This window comes from Procambarus clarkii, chromosome 47 (genome assembly GCF_040958095.1).
Source record: "Procambarus clarkii isolate CNS0578487 chromosome 47, FALCON_Pclarkii_2.0, whole genome shotgun sequence".
Taxonomy (NCBI): Eukaryota; Metazoa; Arthropoda; class Malacostraca; order Decapoda; family Cambaridae; genus Procambarus; species Procambarus clarkii.
The window spans coordinates 27,878,074-27,897,010 of record NC_091196.1 but is presented as its reverse complement, the minus strand read 5'-3'; the positions used below and the strand labels follow the sequence as shown (position 1 = coordinate 27,897,010).

Sequence of the window (18,937 nt, the reverse complement as noted above, 5' to 3'; positions counted from 1 at the left end):
TTCTGTTCCTCTGAGGACGTTATACTTTTCCGTTTTTTTTTTCCCCTTGCCTGGAGGGGGGTCTGCCTGGTTTGGCTATTAGCTCATTTCTGTTGTTTGGGTTGCTCTCCTCTAGTCACCTGTGATTGTACCCGTCGCAGGGGTTCAACTTTTAGCAGATTTCTTTGTTAGTTTGGGCCAAGCCAGTTTTGCTGTACCTTGCCTGGGCTTCCCGTAGCAGTCATCCTGTGGACCTGGAAAAAACCCATTGGAACTCATTAGAACTAGGGATGCCTCTTCTGGGTTCCACCTCGCCACGTGCAAATTTGAAAGTTGCTGTGCGCCCTTGTCTCAGGGTGACAGTCACTGTTTTTGCTTCCGTCATGCTGTCTGTTGGGTCGCCGGAGTCTTGCGAGTCGGGCTCTCTGCTAGTTCACCAATATTCTCATTCTGATGATATTGCTATTCGGGTATAGGCAGCATCCGCGTTGCATGCTAGGTTTCGGTTGCTGCAACACACTAGGTTCGTTGCCCACCCAGATGCCCTGAGGCTGCCCTGCTTTGGTTATAGGGACCCAGACCTGTGGGAGATAGTTGCTTCGATTTTGGTTCAGTCCGCGCTCCCTGGTCCTTTCCCTTTTGTTCACACCTCTTCCTCCCCTGCTTCTGGCTCCTAAACGTCTGATTGTTTCGGAGTCGAGAGAGGGCTTAGTTGGTAACGAGTCTCGAGCAGCTTTGGGGGCTGCCCTGTTCGGGTTGGGGACGGAGGCATTCGAGCCGGTTCCTCCTACTGAGGCTTCTGGGTCCCACCAGCAGGCTTTTCTGCCTTTTCCCTGGACTCTGCGTTTTTTCACGGGTAGAAGGTATGGTGGACTGCCCTGCCCCGGGTCCTAATTTGGAGGTTTCCAGGGCTTGTGAGGAGTTGGCTCTGGGGAGGGGCTTGGGCTGCCTTTGACCTCGCTTGAGTGGTGGTGCTCTCATCGCGGGGCTTGTTATTGCTGGGGAAGGGGTTTTTTCTTACCCCCATCCCTGTATGAGTATGATTTAGGGTCTGTTCCTCCCTGGGTTTGGTTCCAGGTTCCTCAGCCCCTTCTTTCCATAGGTATTCGTCTCTCATATCTAACCTAAGGAGGTTCGGGAGGTACTTGAAACTTAACTCCTGCGAGACCCGGATTCTGCCTCCGTGATGGATTCGTCCTCGTTTGAGTTCAGTTCTTCTTCCTCCATACTGGGTGCGTTTAGAGGTTCCGGAGTCTTCCTGGCTGGCAGACTGCCCTTGCTTTTCGTTGTGGGCATGGCATGGGTTCTCTGTCAGAGCTGCATGCTTGATTAGCGAGAAACTTCCACCGTTCTGTAGGTTTACCTGGGGAGCGAGTTTGAGCATCTTAATCCATGCTTGTTAGCCTCTGTGCTTCTTCCGGACGTTGGCCTTATGCAGCTGCACATGCAGGTTCCTTCCCTTTTTGCGTCCTTGTTCACTGAGAATTTATGTGCCCATGGGCATTTGTCTTTGGTCTTGCGTTTCTTTTTCATTCTCGAGCTGTCTTCGACCTGGCTTGAGGAGGAGGATGTGGAGGCGTTGGGTACTGGGCCATCGTCTGGTGGGATGACCTTGTCGGCCACGCTGTTGAAACTCTTTACGTTGATTCTCAAGGAGGCAGTCGATCTGTGGTTTACTTCTCACCTCGCATAACGTCAGGCTGTGCTTGCTCTTTCTTTGATATCGGCTTGGGCCCTGGCTCTTCGGTTTTCATCGCCGTTTTGTTTGTTGCTGTTTGTGGTCACGTAGTTTTGTCTAGTTGTCGTCCCATGTAGGACTTGTTGGTTTTCCAGGGCGGCCGTTCTTGGTCTTCTAGGAAGGGTCTTGCCAGGGCTCAGGGTTCCGCTGGTCGAGGTGGGCCATTGTTGCCAGTTTCTAAGCCGACGTCGTCTGGTCAGCATGGTGATTGCTCTGTTCGTCGGTCGGCTTCTCGTAAGGGGCCCTTTCGCGGTTCGCCTCTTTGACAGGGAGGCTGGCTCTGTTTGCTCATGCTTGGTCCCATGATTTGTGGGTGTTTTGGGTCATCTCCACTGGCCGGTGGTGGCGTTAGGCGGTGGTTCCTCCTTCGGGAGGTTCAGGGCTCGTGGGGTAGGCTTCTTCCCCTGCATGTTGGGTCATCTCGGAGTGGATGCACTTGGGCGTGGTCGAAATGACCCCATCCCTCAGGTGGGTTTCCCACCTGTTTCCAATACCGAAACGGAACTGTGTGGATTTGCGGTTCATTCTGGACTTGCCCCTCCTTTCGGATGATCACTTTCCTCAAGTATGGCTTCTCTTGAGGCCGGGAGCCTGGATGGTGTCCCTGGACCTCAGGAATGTGTATTGGCACGTTCCTGATGCCCCACCAGGTTTTGTGGTGGGGCGTCAGGCTTACCACTTTTGTTGCCTTCCTTTTGGCTTGAATCTGGCAACTTGCGTATTCATGAATCTTACCTGATCTCGATGACTGGTTGGTGTGGGCTCCTAGACGGTCTGCTTGTCTGTTCGCCAGGAGTGTGGTTCTTTCCCAGCTCGTAGGGTTCTGGTTTCAAGTGAATTGGAGAAAGTCCCATCTGGTTCTGGCCCAGGTTCGAACCTGGCTGGGTCTCGTGTGGAACTCTTGGACCACTTTCTTGTCTCTCCCTCCAGAGTCATGCTGAAGTCCTGCCTTCAGCTGTTTTGGTGGGGTTTCCGGGTCACTTGACAATTGCTCGAGCAGTTGTGTGGGAGCCTGAACATCTCCGTGCTGGTTTACTCGCTGGGTCGGGCCTGGCTTCGGCGTTTATTCTGGTTCTTTTGGGGTCCTCCTTTCTGCCTCTCTCGTGATCATTGGGTTTGACCTCGAGGAAGCCTTGCGTCGGTTACTGCATCGCAACTTCCTGTTCTGTTTTTCGGGTTTCAGTCCCGTGGTGCCTACCCAAGCCCTTGCTCGATGTGTTCACCAATGCCACGTCTCTTGGCCGGGACTTTTTTGACCAGTGCTCACCAAGCTGTCAGGGGTGATGAGGTCTGTCCTTCAGTTAGGCTCACAGCACAGTGCAGGAGTTTGCGGCGGTTTGGCTGTCACTTCAAAGGGTTTGGGTTGCTTAGGGTTTCACGATCTGGTTCCATTCAGACAGCTCTTTGGTGGTTCATTGCCTGAACTGCTGGGGTTCTGTTCGGTCCTTGGCTCTTTGGGGCTGGTTGTTTGGAGTGACTTGTCTGCTGGATTCTCGGGGATTGGCTCTCTGTACGGTTCATATCCAGGAAGTGTTCAGTGTCCTGACAGACAACCTGTCTCAGTTTATTCCCCTGTCCACGGAATGGACGATCAATGTCAACTCCTTCAGTTGGCTCTGCCAGACGTTCAGGAGCCCGGAGGTGGACTGATTCTCGTCAGCGTGGTCTCGGCGTCTCCCGATATATGTGGCACCCTTCCCTGACTGCAAAGTCATCATGGTGGATGCTTTTCAACAGGACTGATCAAGGAGGGGTTACCATTACCTCTTCCCCTCGGTTCAGCTGTTACTTCGGGTCCTGGCTTGTTTGGAGACTTACCAGGGGAGAGTAGTCCTGTTGGCCCCTTGGTGGCTGGCACAGCCTTGGATTTAGGCGCTGCTTGCTTAGTGTCCGAAACAGATATTTTCCGCGGTTCTGTGTCTTTGAGCAGATCGGTCTGGTCAGGTACTAGGCTGGTTCAGTGTTCTCTTCCACTTTTCGCGTCTGGTCTTTTTGATGCAGGTCTATTACCATTTGTATGGTGATAAGTTGGCTTCGTTGATGGTGTCCCACCTGCGGGCTTCTTCTCGGCGAAAGTATAAGGTTTCCTGGTGTTCTCTCCAGTTTTTCTTTCTCTTTGTAGGTTGACCTCTATTTCTGATTGGGTTGTTTTGTCCTTTCTATCTTGGCTGTTTCAGGACTGTCATATAATGCCTGATACTGTCGCCTTGTTTTGTGCAGCAATGGTAGTCGCTTCAGCTTGCGTTCGGGGTGGATGTGTCTTCTGCCCCATTCCGTAAGCTATCTCGTGCTTTGTTTCACCTCCAGCCTGCTCATGTGCCGTCTGAGCCGTCCTAGTTCTTGGACAGGGTGCTTTCCTATCTCTCTTCTCCTCGGACAGGGTGCTTTCTTAACTCTCTTCTCCTCGGTTCGTGGTGGCCCTTTCTGTTCAAGACTGTTTCACCAAGGCTCTTTTTCTGTTGGCATTGGCCTCTAGGGGTAGGATGGGAAAGCTTCATGCTCTCCTCTGGCGCAGGGGGGTTTCTGCTCTTTCAGTCCTAGTAGTCGGTCTGTTTGGTTGCAGCAGTCTCCTCCTTTTCTAGCAAAGAACGAGATGGCTGCTTTCCAGAGGGGCACTTGGGTCATTGATGCGTGGTTTGTCAGGCAGGGGGTGCATCGTGTGTTGTCTGGCTGCGGCTCTTCGCTGTTACCTGCGCACCTTGGCTTCTGTGGCCGGGGATGCACTTTGGGTTGATCTGGTTTCCCATGTTCCCTGTTCCAGGACTCCAGTCTCTGGACTCGCAGCGTTATTAAGTCTAGCCAGCCTGCGGCCCACAACGTTTGGAAGTTTGCTGCTTTGGCTGCCGTCTTCGACAATATGTCCTGGGCTGATATTCTGGCGCGGGGATTTTGGAGGTCGAACAGAGTCCTGATCGTACGTTATCTCATCAACATTCCTGGTCCTAGTCATCCGTGTATGACTTTGGGTCGCAGGTTGCAGCCAGTTGTCTCGACTTTGAGTTAAGGAGCAAGTGGTATAGTTGAATGTAATGAAATGCCATTTTCTGGGTGAACCCCGGAGGCGCCATGGAAAACCCTTCCTCACTCCGATCGGCCGTTCCGTTACTTTTGATGTTCAGCCTCCGAACTGGATGGCATGGGAACCCGGTGCCGGGGGCTCCCCCAATCCCCCTAGGAGGGGGAGGGGGGAGCTGTGCATACAGGCGCCGCAACAGTGAGGTGTGAAGTTTGCTTGTTTCCTTAAATTGTAGGGTGAGTGTTGCCTCCCTGTTTGTTTTTTCAGTCGCAATTTCTTACCAAGTGGGGTTTGTTTTGTTACGCTACCTTTGTAGGAGCCAACCCCGGTCGATGGCAGACATAGAATGCCCCCAACCACATGGGGGTTTCTATAGGCCATTGTTCCCTTTGCTTCTCTGAGGGGGGGGGGGAGCAGGTTCTGGCTCGTGGTCCCCGGTAGGCTGAACTCCAATTGACTGATACCCCAGACTAATATTGCACACATCAGCCTGATAGCTCTAGGAAGCCTCAGGGGCTCACCCAGAAAATGGCGTTTCATTACATTCAACGCTGTTTTTTTTAATTTCCAAAATAATTGTTAATTTGAAGAGCACTGAATAATCTCCCAATAAAATTATGGTTATCAATAATTGTAAATAATTATCAATAATTTAACCCAAAGGTTAAATTCATAATGAAATCTTTATATTCATTTTGTTTAAGTAACCATTAATTACAAATCATATTTGACAATTACAACACATAATCAACATAAAAATAATCAGAATTAAGGCTTAATAAAACATTCACTTGTTTAAAATCCAGTCTGCACATGTCCACCAGGATGCTCTCCAGATAGACCAGCGTGGATTTACTTTGTAAAGCCAGTTTTATGCATTGCATAATAAGTAGATATAGAAATGTAACTCAAATTTAAATACCAAATTCCAGGTTCAGCTTGGATGCTCTTCAAGCAACTCAAATAGCAGAGCGTTTGGGCTTGGCAGGAGCTGGGGTGGCAGAGCTAGAGCAGGAGCTGATGCTTGGAGGAGATCTGCAAGGCCCTGGAGGGCCTAATGATAGACCCTTAGCGCTGCCACTAGACCGGAATATACGCACTACACCTCAAAGAAGTCTCGGATCAAGTATGTTGTTTATATAAAATTGCACACTTATTTACTTTTTTAATTTATAAGATATATAATGTGTTTTTTTTTTAAATGACATTTGAAGAACATATTCCAATACTGTGTTTGGAACTATAATGCTAAAGACAAGAGCTTGAGATCTAGGGGCCTATGGTTAGAATTACTCTTAACTTTTAAAGCAGAAAACTAAAAACATAATAATTACTGATTTAACTCTCACCTTCTTCAGGCATCACACATGCCACCAAGCGACTCTTCTTGGGCGACCCATCTCTGTGCTATGCAGGATCCTGTGAATTTTTCCTCCTCTGCTGGATGGGTGGAGGCTTGATTGACGGAGGCTGTGGTGGATTCCTCTTTGCATGCTGCAACCGACCCAACCAGAGAGGACAACGTGGTCCGGAGTCATTCAGAGATGACAGTGTGGGTCTTATTCCAGTAGATTATGGCCCTATCCGTAATGATCATGGTAAGAGGTAGCCGGATGGAGGAATTAGATGTTCTTTGTGCACTAATATGTTCATGTACTTCTTATTATCAGGTTGTATTGCATGTGCATTTTGAACTTTTTAAGTTCTTGTTTTGTAGTAAGTTGTTTTTTTTATCATTTTTTTAAGGTGATAACTTTTAAATTATTTTGTAACTGGTAAAGGATTCTTTTTAACATAACTTTTATTAATAATAATGTTTATAAAGAAAAATGTTCAGTGGTTATATTATCTTTTCTTGATACATGGTATAACATTACCAAATTCTTTACCATATAACTTTGATTCCTTATATTGGATTCCTCACCATCTTGAACTGCACATCATATTACAGTCATTGGATTATTCACCTGGTTAATTACATTCCCAGCCTTTCGGTAGCTCTGTATGATTATTTCTTCTTCGCGAAAGATTTTCCTGAATTTACCTGAGGGCCACTAATACTCTAGTGGCATTGACATAGACAGGAAGCTGGCGGCTTGCCAAAGGTCCCCCCCCCCCCATTTGTCCTGATGGTTTTTTCCAATTGGATTTTAAAATTGAACAAAGTTTTGCCATTTACAGCTTCAGCGGGGTAGGTAGTTCCATGGGTTTATAACCATTATTCCTGATAGTTGAAAGATATATTTGTATAGTCAGAATCAAGGGAGCTTTACTTGAACCCTGCTTTGGAGGACATTGGCTGCTGATTCTTCAGTTGTAGTGCACTTATCTTCCAACCCTCCATCCCTTGCTGTTGGGACCTAAGAAACACAGTCCTCAATTGCTTAAGTGCTGGTTGGCGGGCATGTGGAGGCTGAATTTTTGTTTTCTTTGTGTCTTGGGAGACCTGGTCTGAGACCAAACTGCTGGGATGCTGATACCTAGAACCAACAACTGTAGGCAGTCAGGGCTTTGTCTGAGGTAGCATGATTCCTCTTGGCTAGTGGGCAGTCGTTTGGTTTGCACCTGAACACTTTCCTCTCTCAAGAGATGCAGCCATCAATCCATTCGAAATTGCCTTATTAATCCAACACCATAGTGGAAGGGACACGTATCAGTTAAGTCAGAACATTAATTAATAATAATAATAATTTATTATTATTACAGTATTATTATGCTGTATATATAATTAGCAGTCCCCGTGGCGTAGTGGTAAAGCACTTACCCTGCGCTTCGCAAGCGCTTTGACCTGGGTTCTTATCCTGGCCGGGGAGGATTGACCGGGTGCCAATCCTTAACTGTAGCATCTGTTCACCCAGCAGTGAATGGATACCTGGTTGTTAAACGATTTGGCAAGGAAAATTAGGATTAAGAACTTGCCCGAAACGCTATGCATGCTTTAGGCTTTAGAAGAATGTAAGAATTCTTGTATATATAAATAAAATAAGACTAATAGATAATAAATTTTTACTAATAAAGATTTATATTTTTTAATGCTGACTCGGTGTTTCCATTTCATTAATGGAATGAAATGATAAATTTTTTTCATTCAAGTCATTAAGGGTCAACTGGGTTCATTCTCAACGTGCAATCGGGAATCCCGGGATTGAATCTCAGATGAAACAACTGACTTGGCGCATTTCATATCACCTAATGCTTCTGTTCACCCAGCAGTAAATAGGTTCCAGGGAGTTAGCTTCTTGTGGGGATGCATCATAGGTAAGTTCAGTAGTTTGGACTTGTGGAGGACCTCAATATAAGCCTAGCATTATATATTAATATATATACAAAGGGTGCTTCTCTCGCACAAAATGAATTATTATAATTGGTATTACAGGCTGTGGTCTTAGTACAAGTAGCCGCCTGTCTGCCCAGCGTAGGATTGTTGGTGGTACCGAGGCTGGTTTCGGTTCCTTCCCGTGGCAGGTCAGACAAATCTTCTTTTGAATATTGTTGTTATATTAATCACACTCATTGTTTTTTGTATAATGGGATTAGATTAGATATCATGGTCAGGATTCATCGAGCATTTACACACCAACTCACGAAGCCTATGACATCATTTCCATAACCATGGTGGCTTTATTTATATTTAAGAAACAGTGTACGAGTTTCAGACCTTCATAGCCTAAGGATGTTAGTAATATAATCAATATCTCCGTGATTCTGAGCTCTTACAGTTTAATACTGTGTGTAAGCAAAGTTGCCATGATTTAGGAAAGATGTACAGATGTTTCAAGAGTATGAATAAATGCTTGATGAATCCTGGGCCAGGTCATTAGTAAATACTACTTTATTATTAGTATTATGCATCTAACTTTCAAATAAGTCCTGCTTGTGTTTCTGTTTTCCAAAGACATATGAAGTATTTATTGTTTTATAATAAATCATAATATCATGTATTTAGATTTTTCATAGTTTATCATTATCAACTCTTTTTATGAAAATACAGTACAGTATTCCAAACTTCAACACATCCTTTAGAGACCAGATTTCACTAAAGTGGCTTGTGTATCATTTATTAACTTTTATTGCTTATTTTGTCTAAATTTGTTTTTGTCCCATTTTAACACTTGTCTGAAAGGGCTCCTTCAGTGGTACCCTGGTACTCGCTCTACATGTACATCACATCAGGCTCTTGTGAGTCAGAATATCCCCTACGCAAATTAGAAGCCAAAAACCGGTCCACTCAGAGGTGCAGGTATCAGGGAATACTTGGTCACCAAAACCGAGAAAATAGACCACCAGAAAGGTAGACCAAGGCAAAACAAAACTGTAAGGAAATATTAGCAATCGTGACAACAGGGAACCTGACAGCTAGACTGGTATCTCCCAATAGTTACGCACCACTAGCACTAAGTGTTGGCTTTAGGAGCCCAAGGACTGCCTATTGCCAACACATTAGTGATAAATCTGGTGTTGCCCCTTCCACAAGTGATCTTCGTCTCGCCTCCTTCCTTCAGGTCTCATTTTTTCTTCAAATAAGTGTTAGCCATCCCATACATAGCCTATGTTTGCAATTGTTCCATTTATGTTTGTTCCCTCTGAGTAGTGCAGGAGTCTAACTTCTCTGTGAGGCTCTAGGGTAAGGGCAGATTGTTCTTGCTTGGGAGTGCACACAGATTTGAGTGGTTGTCCTACAGTGCACAGACTGTCTTTCTCAGCTGTTTTTATTCCAAAGTTGTGTTTCTGATGGGGCACTGAGTAGGAGCCCAAGAGTCGGGGAAGGGCCCGAGGTGGGTTTGTGGGTGCTCTTCGACCTTTCATGATCTTGATCCTTTTTGAGGCATAGTTCCTCTATAAAAGAGGGGGTATCTTTCTCCTCCATTGCAGTTGAGTTTGTTTCTTTGGTTGCTCATTCCCATGTGCATTTCCATGTACTCACTGGTTCCCTGGAATTGTCCTTTATGCAGGGGTTAACAGCAACTCGTTTATCCCCAGTGTTTTGTGCAGGCAGTCTTGCCACAATTTCCTTCTGGGATTTGTAGTGTAGTTCAGTATTGGTGTCCTGACCTTACCCTGCCTTGTAGATGTCCCCTCTTCTTTGGGGAATTGGCTTGCTGCTTATGGTCTCCAACACCCTGGTTCCTTAGGCTCGGCCAGATTTTTGCATCCTGTTCAGAATTTGGGACAGTGATGGTTGATCCCTGGTTCTGGGCTCTGTCCTGCAGGTGGTACTGGTTGTTCCTAATGTTGGCTTGTGATTGAGCTGTCCTCGCCCACATTTTAATTCAACCTAGTTCTCTCCCTGGTTTATGCCTCCCCACTCCTGCTTCATATAGTGGCTTCTTCTGTGTTTTATCAAAGGCTGTTTTGTCCTTACAACATCTTTACTGTGGCTTGTTCTGGATTGGTTCTGTTCCCGCAGCGCAGGAGTGGTCTTCTGGTGTTTGGTCTCGCCTGTTCCTGCTTGGCATAGGCTTCCTGTGATGCCAGTTTTTTGCGATTCACCCTTTTTGATGACACTGAGGTTCCGTCTGGTCTCTCTCTTTGGTTCTTGAACTCACGATGCTTGGGTCTTCTGGGTAGTGTCCCAGGATCTGCGGTGGTAGTCTTCAGCCCCCACCTTTTTGGCATCAGCTGATGCCAAAATGATGACTGACCCAGGACTGGGTCAGTCATTTCTGCAGCTCCAATCAGTCATTGGTTGGGCGTTGGGGTGGTCAGGTTGGCTACTGTTCCCAGTGGGTATATTGGTCTGTTTCCAGTCTCCAGTAGGTTTCTAAGGTCTTTTGGCCAATTCTTGGCTTCTCACAATTACTCTTTTTGTGTTTTGTCCAACTTATAACATAGCCTCATTGGGTTTTGTCCCCTTAGCCTGGCAGGTGGCATTTTGGTTTGTTCTGGCTGTACAAGATGCCTCTTGGCCTCTCCCATTTCTTCATAGATCTGGTTTAGTTTTGTCAGGGCATCACTGTTACCATTTTTGGGTTCTTCCTCTCTCTTCCCTTTTTCCAGGTCATGATTCTCATCTTTGATTTTTGTGGGTCTGGTATTGGCCTACCTCAACAACTGACTGGTTTGGGCTTCTGGCTAGTCTGCAAGCCTAGTCTTACAGACTGGCAAGTCTGGTTCTTTTCCAGCTTTCCAGGCTCAGGTTTCTGGTCATCTGGTGCGAGTCTCAATTGGATCCAATCTGTTCGGGTCTAGCTGGGTCCTACTTGGGACTTTTGGTTGGTTTCCTCTCCTTGTAGAGGGCTGCATTGCTGTACTTGTATTAGCTGTTCTGTCTGGCATTGGCGCATGCCTGGTTTTCTTGGTGGGTACTTAAGTGGTTGTGCAAGAGACTGGGTTTTGTGTTAGTGTTTTGTTTCTTGGGCAGGATTTCGGCTCCGTACTCTGTACTAACTTTTCCAATTTGTCCTTTTTGGTGGGAAGCCCCATCGGCTCCCTGGAGCTATTGGACTGATATTAGCTAACATTAGTACGGGGCTTCAGTCATATTGAGTTGTCATGCCTACGGGGACCACTATCCAGAACATGGTCCCCTCAGCGAGGCGAAGGGAGCAATGGCCTATGAAACTCACATGTATGAAAGTATTCATGTCTGCCATCGACCGGGGTTGAGTACCCAGAATGGTAGGCGTTTCAAAACACTTGGTAGAAATATTGCAACCTGACACCGAACAGAAGCGAGAAACTTCCCCCAAAGAAAAAAATGCAACACGTCATCACACAGCGTGCCCTCGTTCGCGACGATTTAACTCCCCCTCCCACCCCCCTTCCCCCCAGAGAGGCGAAAGAGGAAGGGTCCCAGCCCACCGAGCCAGCCGCCGGACTGTCAGTTTTTTCGACTGAAGCTATATAGGGTGGATTCCTGCTCTGGCCTAGATTACCTGATTGGCTTCACCCTGCTGGTGTTCCTTTTGTGTGTTGGTGGTGGCCAGGAGTTTGTTCCAAGTGCTGATGATTGATAAAGATTAAGCCACCCAAAAGGTGGCACGGGCGTGAATAGCCCGTAAGTGGTGGCCCTTTTGAGCCATTACCAGTATCAAGAGCTGATGCTGGAAATCTGTGGAGGTGCGACTGCACCCTGCGTGACGGGAGATGTCTCCCGTGTACCAAGTGCTGCTTGTGCCTAGGGCTCTCTTCCCGTAGCGTCCTGTGAGTACACACCTTGGGGTTCAGAGTTCTCTTCTCTGGATCCTTCTGGTCCCCATTCCCATAGGGATAGTGACTGCTTGGTTCGCTGCCTCGTCCTTGGGGTCAGCATAGGTTCTGATACTTTTGTTTGGGCCTTGGTAGGGAGTGGTAAGTTGATGATCGGGGCGTTCTAGGCTGCCTAGTTTGCAATTTTTTAATTGCAGTTGCCATGACTCTTTCTGGTCCCTTGGGTTGTGGTGCTTCCTCGGAGTTCTCTTTCAGAATTTAGTTTTTCTTGCCTTCTGGGAGGCTGCTACAGTCCATATTAGGTGCTATCTAGGTTCAGTAGATTCAGTAGATGGGTCTCTGCGGTTGCTCAACTCAGATTGATCGGCCAGTTTGCCCGATCAATTACTGGGATACAACCAGCTTTGGCGGTCCAGCACCCGGGCTTCCCATAGGGACACGCCCCCCTGCGGGCACTGGAAAACCCCGTCGCGACTTTGTTGACCAAACTGCAAGGGCAGGACTTGCAGGGCCCCATCTGATTATGTCACAGGTTCCCCGGGCAGGGTGGCCGCCAATTTCAGCTGCCGTTTCGCAAGCTTTCTCGTGCCTTTTTCCACCTCCGGCCTGCTCATGCACTATCTGAGCCGTCCTGGTCTTTGGACCGGGTGATCTCCTTTCTTTCTTCTCCTCGGTTTGTGGTGGCCTCTTCAGTCCAAGATTGTTTCCAGAAAGCTTTGTTCTTGTTGGATTTTACTTCTGGAGATCGGGTTCGGGAGCTTCATGCTCTCCTCCGGCGCAGGGAATTTTGCTCTTTTGGTCCGGGTTGACGTTTTGTTCGTTTGCAGCTGTCGAATTTCTTTCTGGCGAAGAATGAGACGACGGGTTTCTGGAGGGGTCCGTGGGTTATTAATGCTAGGTTGGTCAGGCTGGGGGTGCATCATGTTTGTGTCCGGTTGTGGCTTTACTCCATTATCTGCACACCTCGGCTTCATGTGAGTTTCATAGGTCATTGCTCCCTTCGCCTCTCTGAGCGGACCATGTTCTGGCTAGTGGTCCCTGGTAGGCATGACAACTTCATATGACTGAAGCGCCGTACTAATATTAGCTACTATCAGTCCAATAGCTCCAGGGAGCCGACGGGGCTCAACCCAGAAAATGGCGTTTGATTATATTCAACGCTGGTTTTTTGCCTCTGCAGGGTCTGTCAGGTATGGGCTCCATTGGCGCTTCAGAAGCCTCTAGTTCTCATAATTCATAATTTTATTCATAAGAATGTGTATACAAAGAGCATAAGGGGAAGGGAAAACTACGGATATGAGTTACGCATATAAATGAAGTCATTAATATGTAAATAGTTTTGGGCAAAACGTAGAATAATTTAGAAAAAAAAATATTTAAAGTAATAAAGGGCTAGACACTTAATTTTAAAAAGAGATGTAAGTTAAAACTGTTAAAGAAATATAACATAATATACAATATAAAGGTGAAAGTGATGATGGTCATAGACTATTATATTTCGAATCTGTAGTTCTAGCAGCAGTGTAATAGTTTTAGCATTAATAACAAATAAAATATAGAGGTGTAATTTAGTAAAGCTACTAGAACATATGAGAGAGCAAAGTGCTAAAATGTAATGGTTTAAGTCACAAACAAGATCATATAGGACTTGAGTAAGCAATTTTACAAATGTAGATGCAAATTACCATTTCCTCTTCGAGCTTTATGGGGTAATGGTCCCATGACAACTTTCGCCCCATGCACGCATCCTGTTCTGATTGTTTGAGTACTGGGTTGAGATTTTGTGCTCTTCACTCCTAGAGCTTTTTTGGGTGGTAGTCGGTTCCTCTTCATTGGATACTTGGAGAGTTCATCTCTTTGTGGCATCCACTGTTGTTCCCTCTTCTTTCACTGTTCTGTACACCTGCTCTGTTCTGCTTTTCCTGCTGGTTCATTGTCTGAATCATGAGGGGGGGGGGGGAGGGTCACTTTGGTTCCTTTCTCTGTGGGACTTAACTATGTGTAGTTTCTCTTCTCTGGGTTTCAGCTCTGTGGTTTGTGTATGGGGTGTTTCCAACATCCCATTGTCCCAGCATGGATGGTTGATGATGCTTCCTTCCATTGACTTTGTGAGGTGTTTAGATGCCATTGGGTGAGCCTTTTCACATCACCCTGGACCTATCAGTTTGTCCTATGTGACCCTATTCCTCAATCTGTTAGTGAGTTTCTGAATCGCTTGCCTACAGTTGGATGATCAAGTATCCCATGCTCCCTGCACCACTGGTCTGCTATAGGACATTGTTCTGACTCACAAGGCCTGATGAGACATGACTTGTGGAGCTTACCAGGCGGCAAGCACCAGGGACCCACCAAGGGACCTACCAGAAAGAGGCATTTCATTACATTCTCTTCATTAGTTCTTTTCTGCACCCACGTGCTATAATACATACAATAATTGCACGAAATTATTACTGTCTTAACACCACCTCTCATTCTTCAGTGTTTCAAGCAAAAAACAAAAAATAACAAATTTGTTTAAATACAAAAAATTTACGTCCTGTTCTTCCCGACTTTTGATTGCATCATATTGCAAGTCAATTATTGATTTATAGTAAATGTGGACTTCGTCTTTTCATAGGTGTTTTGTAGTTCCCATTTTCTTGAAAAGCTGATAAACTCAGGAAGAGTCACTGAGCCAGTGTGTCATTGTGGTCATGCAAGAGTATCCTTGAGATCTGAGATCTGTCTAGTAGTCTGAGTTTTCATATATTAGATACTGTTATAGCTCGCTAATTCAGATGTCAATAATTTGAATCTCTGGGGAATATCAGCCAAAACCAGTTAAGAGCTCTTGTTCACTTAATTTGGATATATATCTGAATTACTGGGTTTTGCTGTTGAGTTGCTGAACAACACGTGGCAGCCTTTGTTTATAACATGAATTGCATTAAAAAAGGCATTACTAACGAAATAAAGAAAATATCTAATATTATGTATAGATTGTGAAAACTGCTTGTACAGGCTAGATAGTGTATTTCACTGCTAAAACAGGGAATTAGTTTTTTTCACCTATTGGCCTACATATTGTGCCCTGAGCCAACTTGTCTCAATGCTATGAACATGTTCACCCATGTGTTCATTCCCCCCCCCCCCCCCCCCCATGATTTTAAATAGTGCCACATCGTTACTAAGGTAATTTATTTGTTATTTTTTTTTAACTAAAACACATTTTTTTCTTTAGAACATGTCTATTAGCAAGTTACCTTATCAATTAAAGATAAGCATAAAGTCATTGAACTTTATAAAAATGTAGTTCTACCGAGAGTGTTGCAAAGGAGTATAGGGGGTATCTATGAGTACTGTTTGATATCAGGAAAATAAATGGGCAATTCATGAAATACATAAATCACTAGTGAGAATGATAGTTAAGAAATAAAGTTAATATCAGTACTTGAGACAAAACAAAAAGCTGATCCTAAAAGATGCCAATGAAAAGAGGAGGCAAGCCAAAATAGATTCATATTTGGTAAGATTAGAAAGCCAAAGACCTACAATCAGCAAAGCCTCAGCAGATGGCTGTCAAAGTTGAACGCACACAATTTTAAAGTTAGTTAAGGTAAATGTATAGAATTGGAGTTCTTTATTGATCTTGCAGACAACTTCACCAAGGAAAATTCTTATAGCTGATAATGTCATTGTTTTCTGTGGAGAGCCCCTCCGGCTCCCTGGAGCTATATCAGGCTGATGTGTATATATTAGACTGTGGCAACAGTCAATCGATGGAGTTCTTAGCCTACCGGGGACCACGAGCCAGAACCTAGCCACCTCAGAGTGGCACGAGGAGCAAGGGCCTATAGAAACACCCGTATAGTTGAAGCAGTCTATTCTGCCATCTACCAGGTCAGGCATCCAGAAAGGTAGGAATCCCAAAACAAACGACAGCTGGTTAAAAATTGCAAACCGAAAGCCGAACGAGCAAGCAGAACTCCCCAATCAGAAAACGAACAAGCAAGCAAGCATGATGTCACAGCCGCCACGCCGCTGTCTGTGCAGCTCACCCCGTCCCTGGGAGGGGGAAGGGGGAGGCCATGGCCGCCCCACATACAACGCAGCTCTGTCTTCCTCAGCTTGACACATATTACTAGACAGCTAGACCTCTCACCGGCTACCCAACCTCAGTTCTGAGGCTGTTGTTTTGGGTGGCAGTCGATCGACTCTGGTTCCAATCCTTGAGCGGTGATGTTCCTTGTGGTGTTGTGCTAGTGTGGTGGTGTGTGAGCCAGGTGTTATTTCAGAAGTACTGGGGCTGCATGTGCCTAGGGTCACCTTCCCAAGATGCCCTGTAAGTACTGCCCTTGCAGTTTGGGGTTACCTTCCACAAACTGTTTGGGGACTACCTTCGCAGGGTTCTTTTGCTGCTTGTGGATTGTTTGCCCTTGGGGTCAGCTGGGCCTTTTTCCTACCCCTGTTTGGTCTTGGGTAGCAGGTAGTAACGTCGCTAGCTGGGGCGCAAGGTACTGTGCAGCTGTCTTGTTACACATAGCGGCCAGTTCTGTTCCTCCTGGAGGCGTTGTGCTTTTGTAGGGTGTTTCTTTTTTTCCTTTTTTTTTTTTTGTTTTGCCTGGTGGGAGGTCTGCCTGGTGTGGCCGTGGGACCACTTGTGTTATTTTGGTGGCCCTCCGCTAGGTCCCCCGTGAAGGCACACATCGCAGAGGTTCAGATTTTTTGTTTATTTGGTAGTTCTGGTATAAGCAGTTAGCATTACCTTACCTGGGTTTCCCTTAGCAGTCAGCCAAAGGGTCCTGGAAACCCCTATTGGGGCTCATTGCTCCGATGGATGCGTCCTCCGAGTCCCCTCTCGCTTCGTGCGAGTTTGAAGGTTGCTCCGTCCCTTTGTCTCAGGGTGACACACGCCGTTTTTGCCTCTGTCGTGCTGCCTGTTGGGTCAATGACACCTTTGACCTGGAGTGTTGCGAGTAGTGTTTCTTGCTTGTATTTCAGTTCACCCAGTCCACTGCTATTGATATTCGGGTGCAGGCAGCTTCGGCGTTGCATGCGAGGTTTAGATTTAGGTTTGCTGCAACGTGCTAAGTTGATTGCCTTTCCGGAAGCCCCACTTTGGTAATAGGGACCCGGACTAGGGGGCGTTAGTCGCCTCGACTTTGGTTTCATCCGTGCCCCCTTGTCCTTCCCTTCTGTGGTTCATCCTGCTCAAACCTCCCATCCCCCTGCTCCCGGCTCCCTAACATCTGAGAGTTTTGGAGTCGAGGAGCAGGACTTTCTTGGTGGTGAGAGACTGGCGGCTTTTGGGACTGCCCCTTCCGGATCGGCGGCGGAGGTATTCGAGCCGGTTCCTCCTGCTGGGGCTTTCGGGTCATGCCAGCAGACCCCCCTTCTTCCCTGCTTCTCTGGTGGACTCTGCCTTTTCTCCAGAGGAAGAGGGTTTGGAGGACGGCTCTGCCCCGGGTCATGACGTGAAGGATCCCGGGGCTGAGGAGGAGTTGACTTCAGGGACTTGGACCCCGTTTGACCCCACTTGGGTGTTGGTACCCTCGGCGCAGGGCTTGTTGTTACAGGGAGAGGGGTTTTCATATCCTTCCGCCCAGTACGAGTTTGATATGAGTTCAGCTCCTCCCCGGGTTCGGTTCTTTTTTCCCTTGGTTTCCTCTTTCCGGAGGTTTTCGGCTTCCCGCATCCCACCTAGGGAGGTGCGGGAGGCCCTTGCGGCTTACCTCCTGCGAGATCCGGATTATGCCTCAATAATGGATCCTTCTTCTTTTGAATTTGGCTCCTCTTTTCCTTACCGAGTGCTTACAAGGTGCCGGAGTCATCCTGGCTGGCAGACTGAGTTTTTTTCTCACTGGGGGCATGGCATACGTTCTGTCAGACCCACACGCTTGAATGGCGAGAGTTGACTATGGTTGTTCAGGTTTACCTTGGGGGCGAGTTGGAGCACCTCAATGCATGCTTTTTCGCCCCTGCACATCCTCACGATGTCAGCCAGGTGCAGCTTCATGTGCAGGTTCCCTCCCTTTCGGTGTCCCTGGTTGCTGAGGATTTGCACACCCGTAGGCATTTGGCTTGGTCTTGCGCTTTTCCCTGCTAGAGCTGTCTTCGGACTGGCTCGAGGGGGATGAGGAGGAACCGAGTTACAGGCCAGCGTCCTGTGCGCTTGCCTCGGCAGCTTAAACGTCGGCTGCCTTATTGAAATTGTTTACGCCATTCTGAAGGAAACGGCGTCTCTCTCTTCTTAGCTTCTCACCTTGCATACCAACAGGCGGAGCTCGTCCACTATTTGGAATTTGCTTGGGCTCTGGCTCTTAGATTTTCGTCCCCTTTGTGTATGTTGCTGTTTGCAGAATCTACAGTGGTGCATTTTCTGCAGGCAACTTCGTCTAGTTGCTGGCTTATGTCGGATTTGTTGGTTCTCCGAGGGGAGGGTACTCCGAGGGCGTGAGGGTACTGCCCGGAAGGATCGTGCCAGGGCTCGGGGGTTCTTTCGGTCGTTGTAAGCCAGTAGTGCCAGATTCGGGGCCGGCCCCTTCTGTGGAGCCGTCAACGTCTGATCAGCGCAGTGCTCGCTCTGAGCATAGGTCGGGCTCTTGTAAGGGTCGCCGGCCCTTTTGCGGTTTGCCCTGTTGAAATGGCGATTGGGGAGTTGCTCACGCTGTTTGCGCTCGCCTGGTCCCACGATTTGTGGGCGTTTCAGGTCGTTTTCTATGGCCTGCGGTTGCGTTGGATTGCTCCTCCTCCTTCGGGGTTTGTGGCTGGCTGGACAGGCATCTTTCCCTGCGCTCTGTGAGGTCATCCTGAAGTGGTTACACTTGGGCATGGTCGAAACAACAACTTCCCTTAGGTGGGTTCCCCACCTGTCTCCAGTTCCGAAACGGGACTGTGCGGATCTGAGGTACATTCTGGACTTGTCCCATCTGAAACCCTGGGACTTTTGTCCCTCCTTTCGAATAACCACTCTGTCCCAGGTCTGGCTGCTTTTGGAGCTGGATGCTTGGATGGTGTCTCTGGACCTCCGGGATGTGTATTGGCACGTCCCGATTCAGCCGGGGTTCAGGGTGTGG

The 18,937-nt window shown here is 47.2% G+C and overlaps 1 protein-coding gene across 2 annotated transcripts in view; it reads left to right on the top strand.

Annotated features, from left to right (window-relative positions):
* LOC123763029 (uncharacterized) overlaps positions 1-18,937 on the top strand; it is a 133,427-nt gene that overhangs the window by 93,248 nt on the left and 21,242 nt on the right. For both annotated transcript variants that reach the window (XM_045749975.2, XM_069302193.1), the window contains 3 exons: positions 5,666-5,859; positions 6,092-6,331; positions 8,110-8,198. In XM_045749975.2, the coding sequence (XP_045605931.2) occupies positions 5,666-5,859; positions 6,092-6,331; positions 8,110-8,198 (523 nt within the window). The remainder of the gene's footprint in view (positions 1-5,665; positions 5,860-6,091; positions 6,332-8,109; positions 8,199-18,937) is intronic.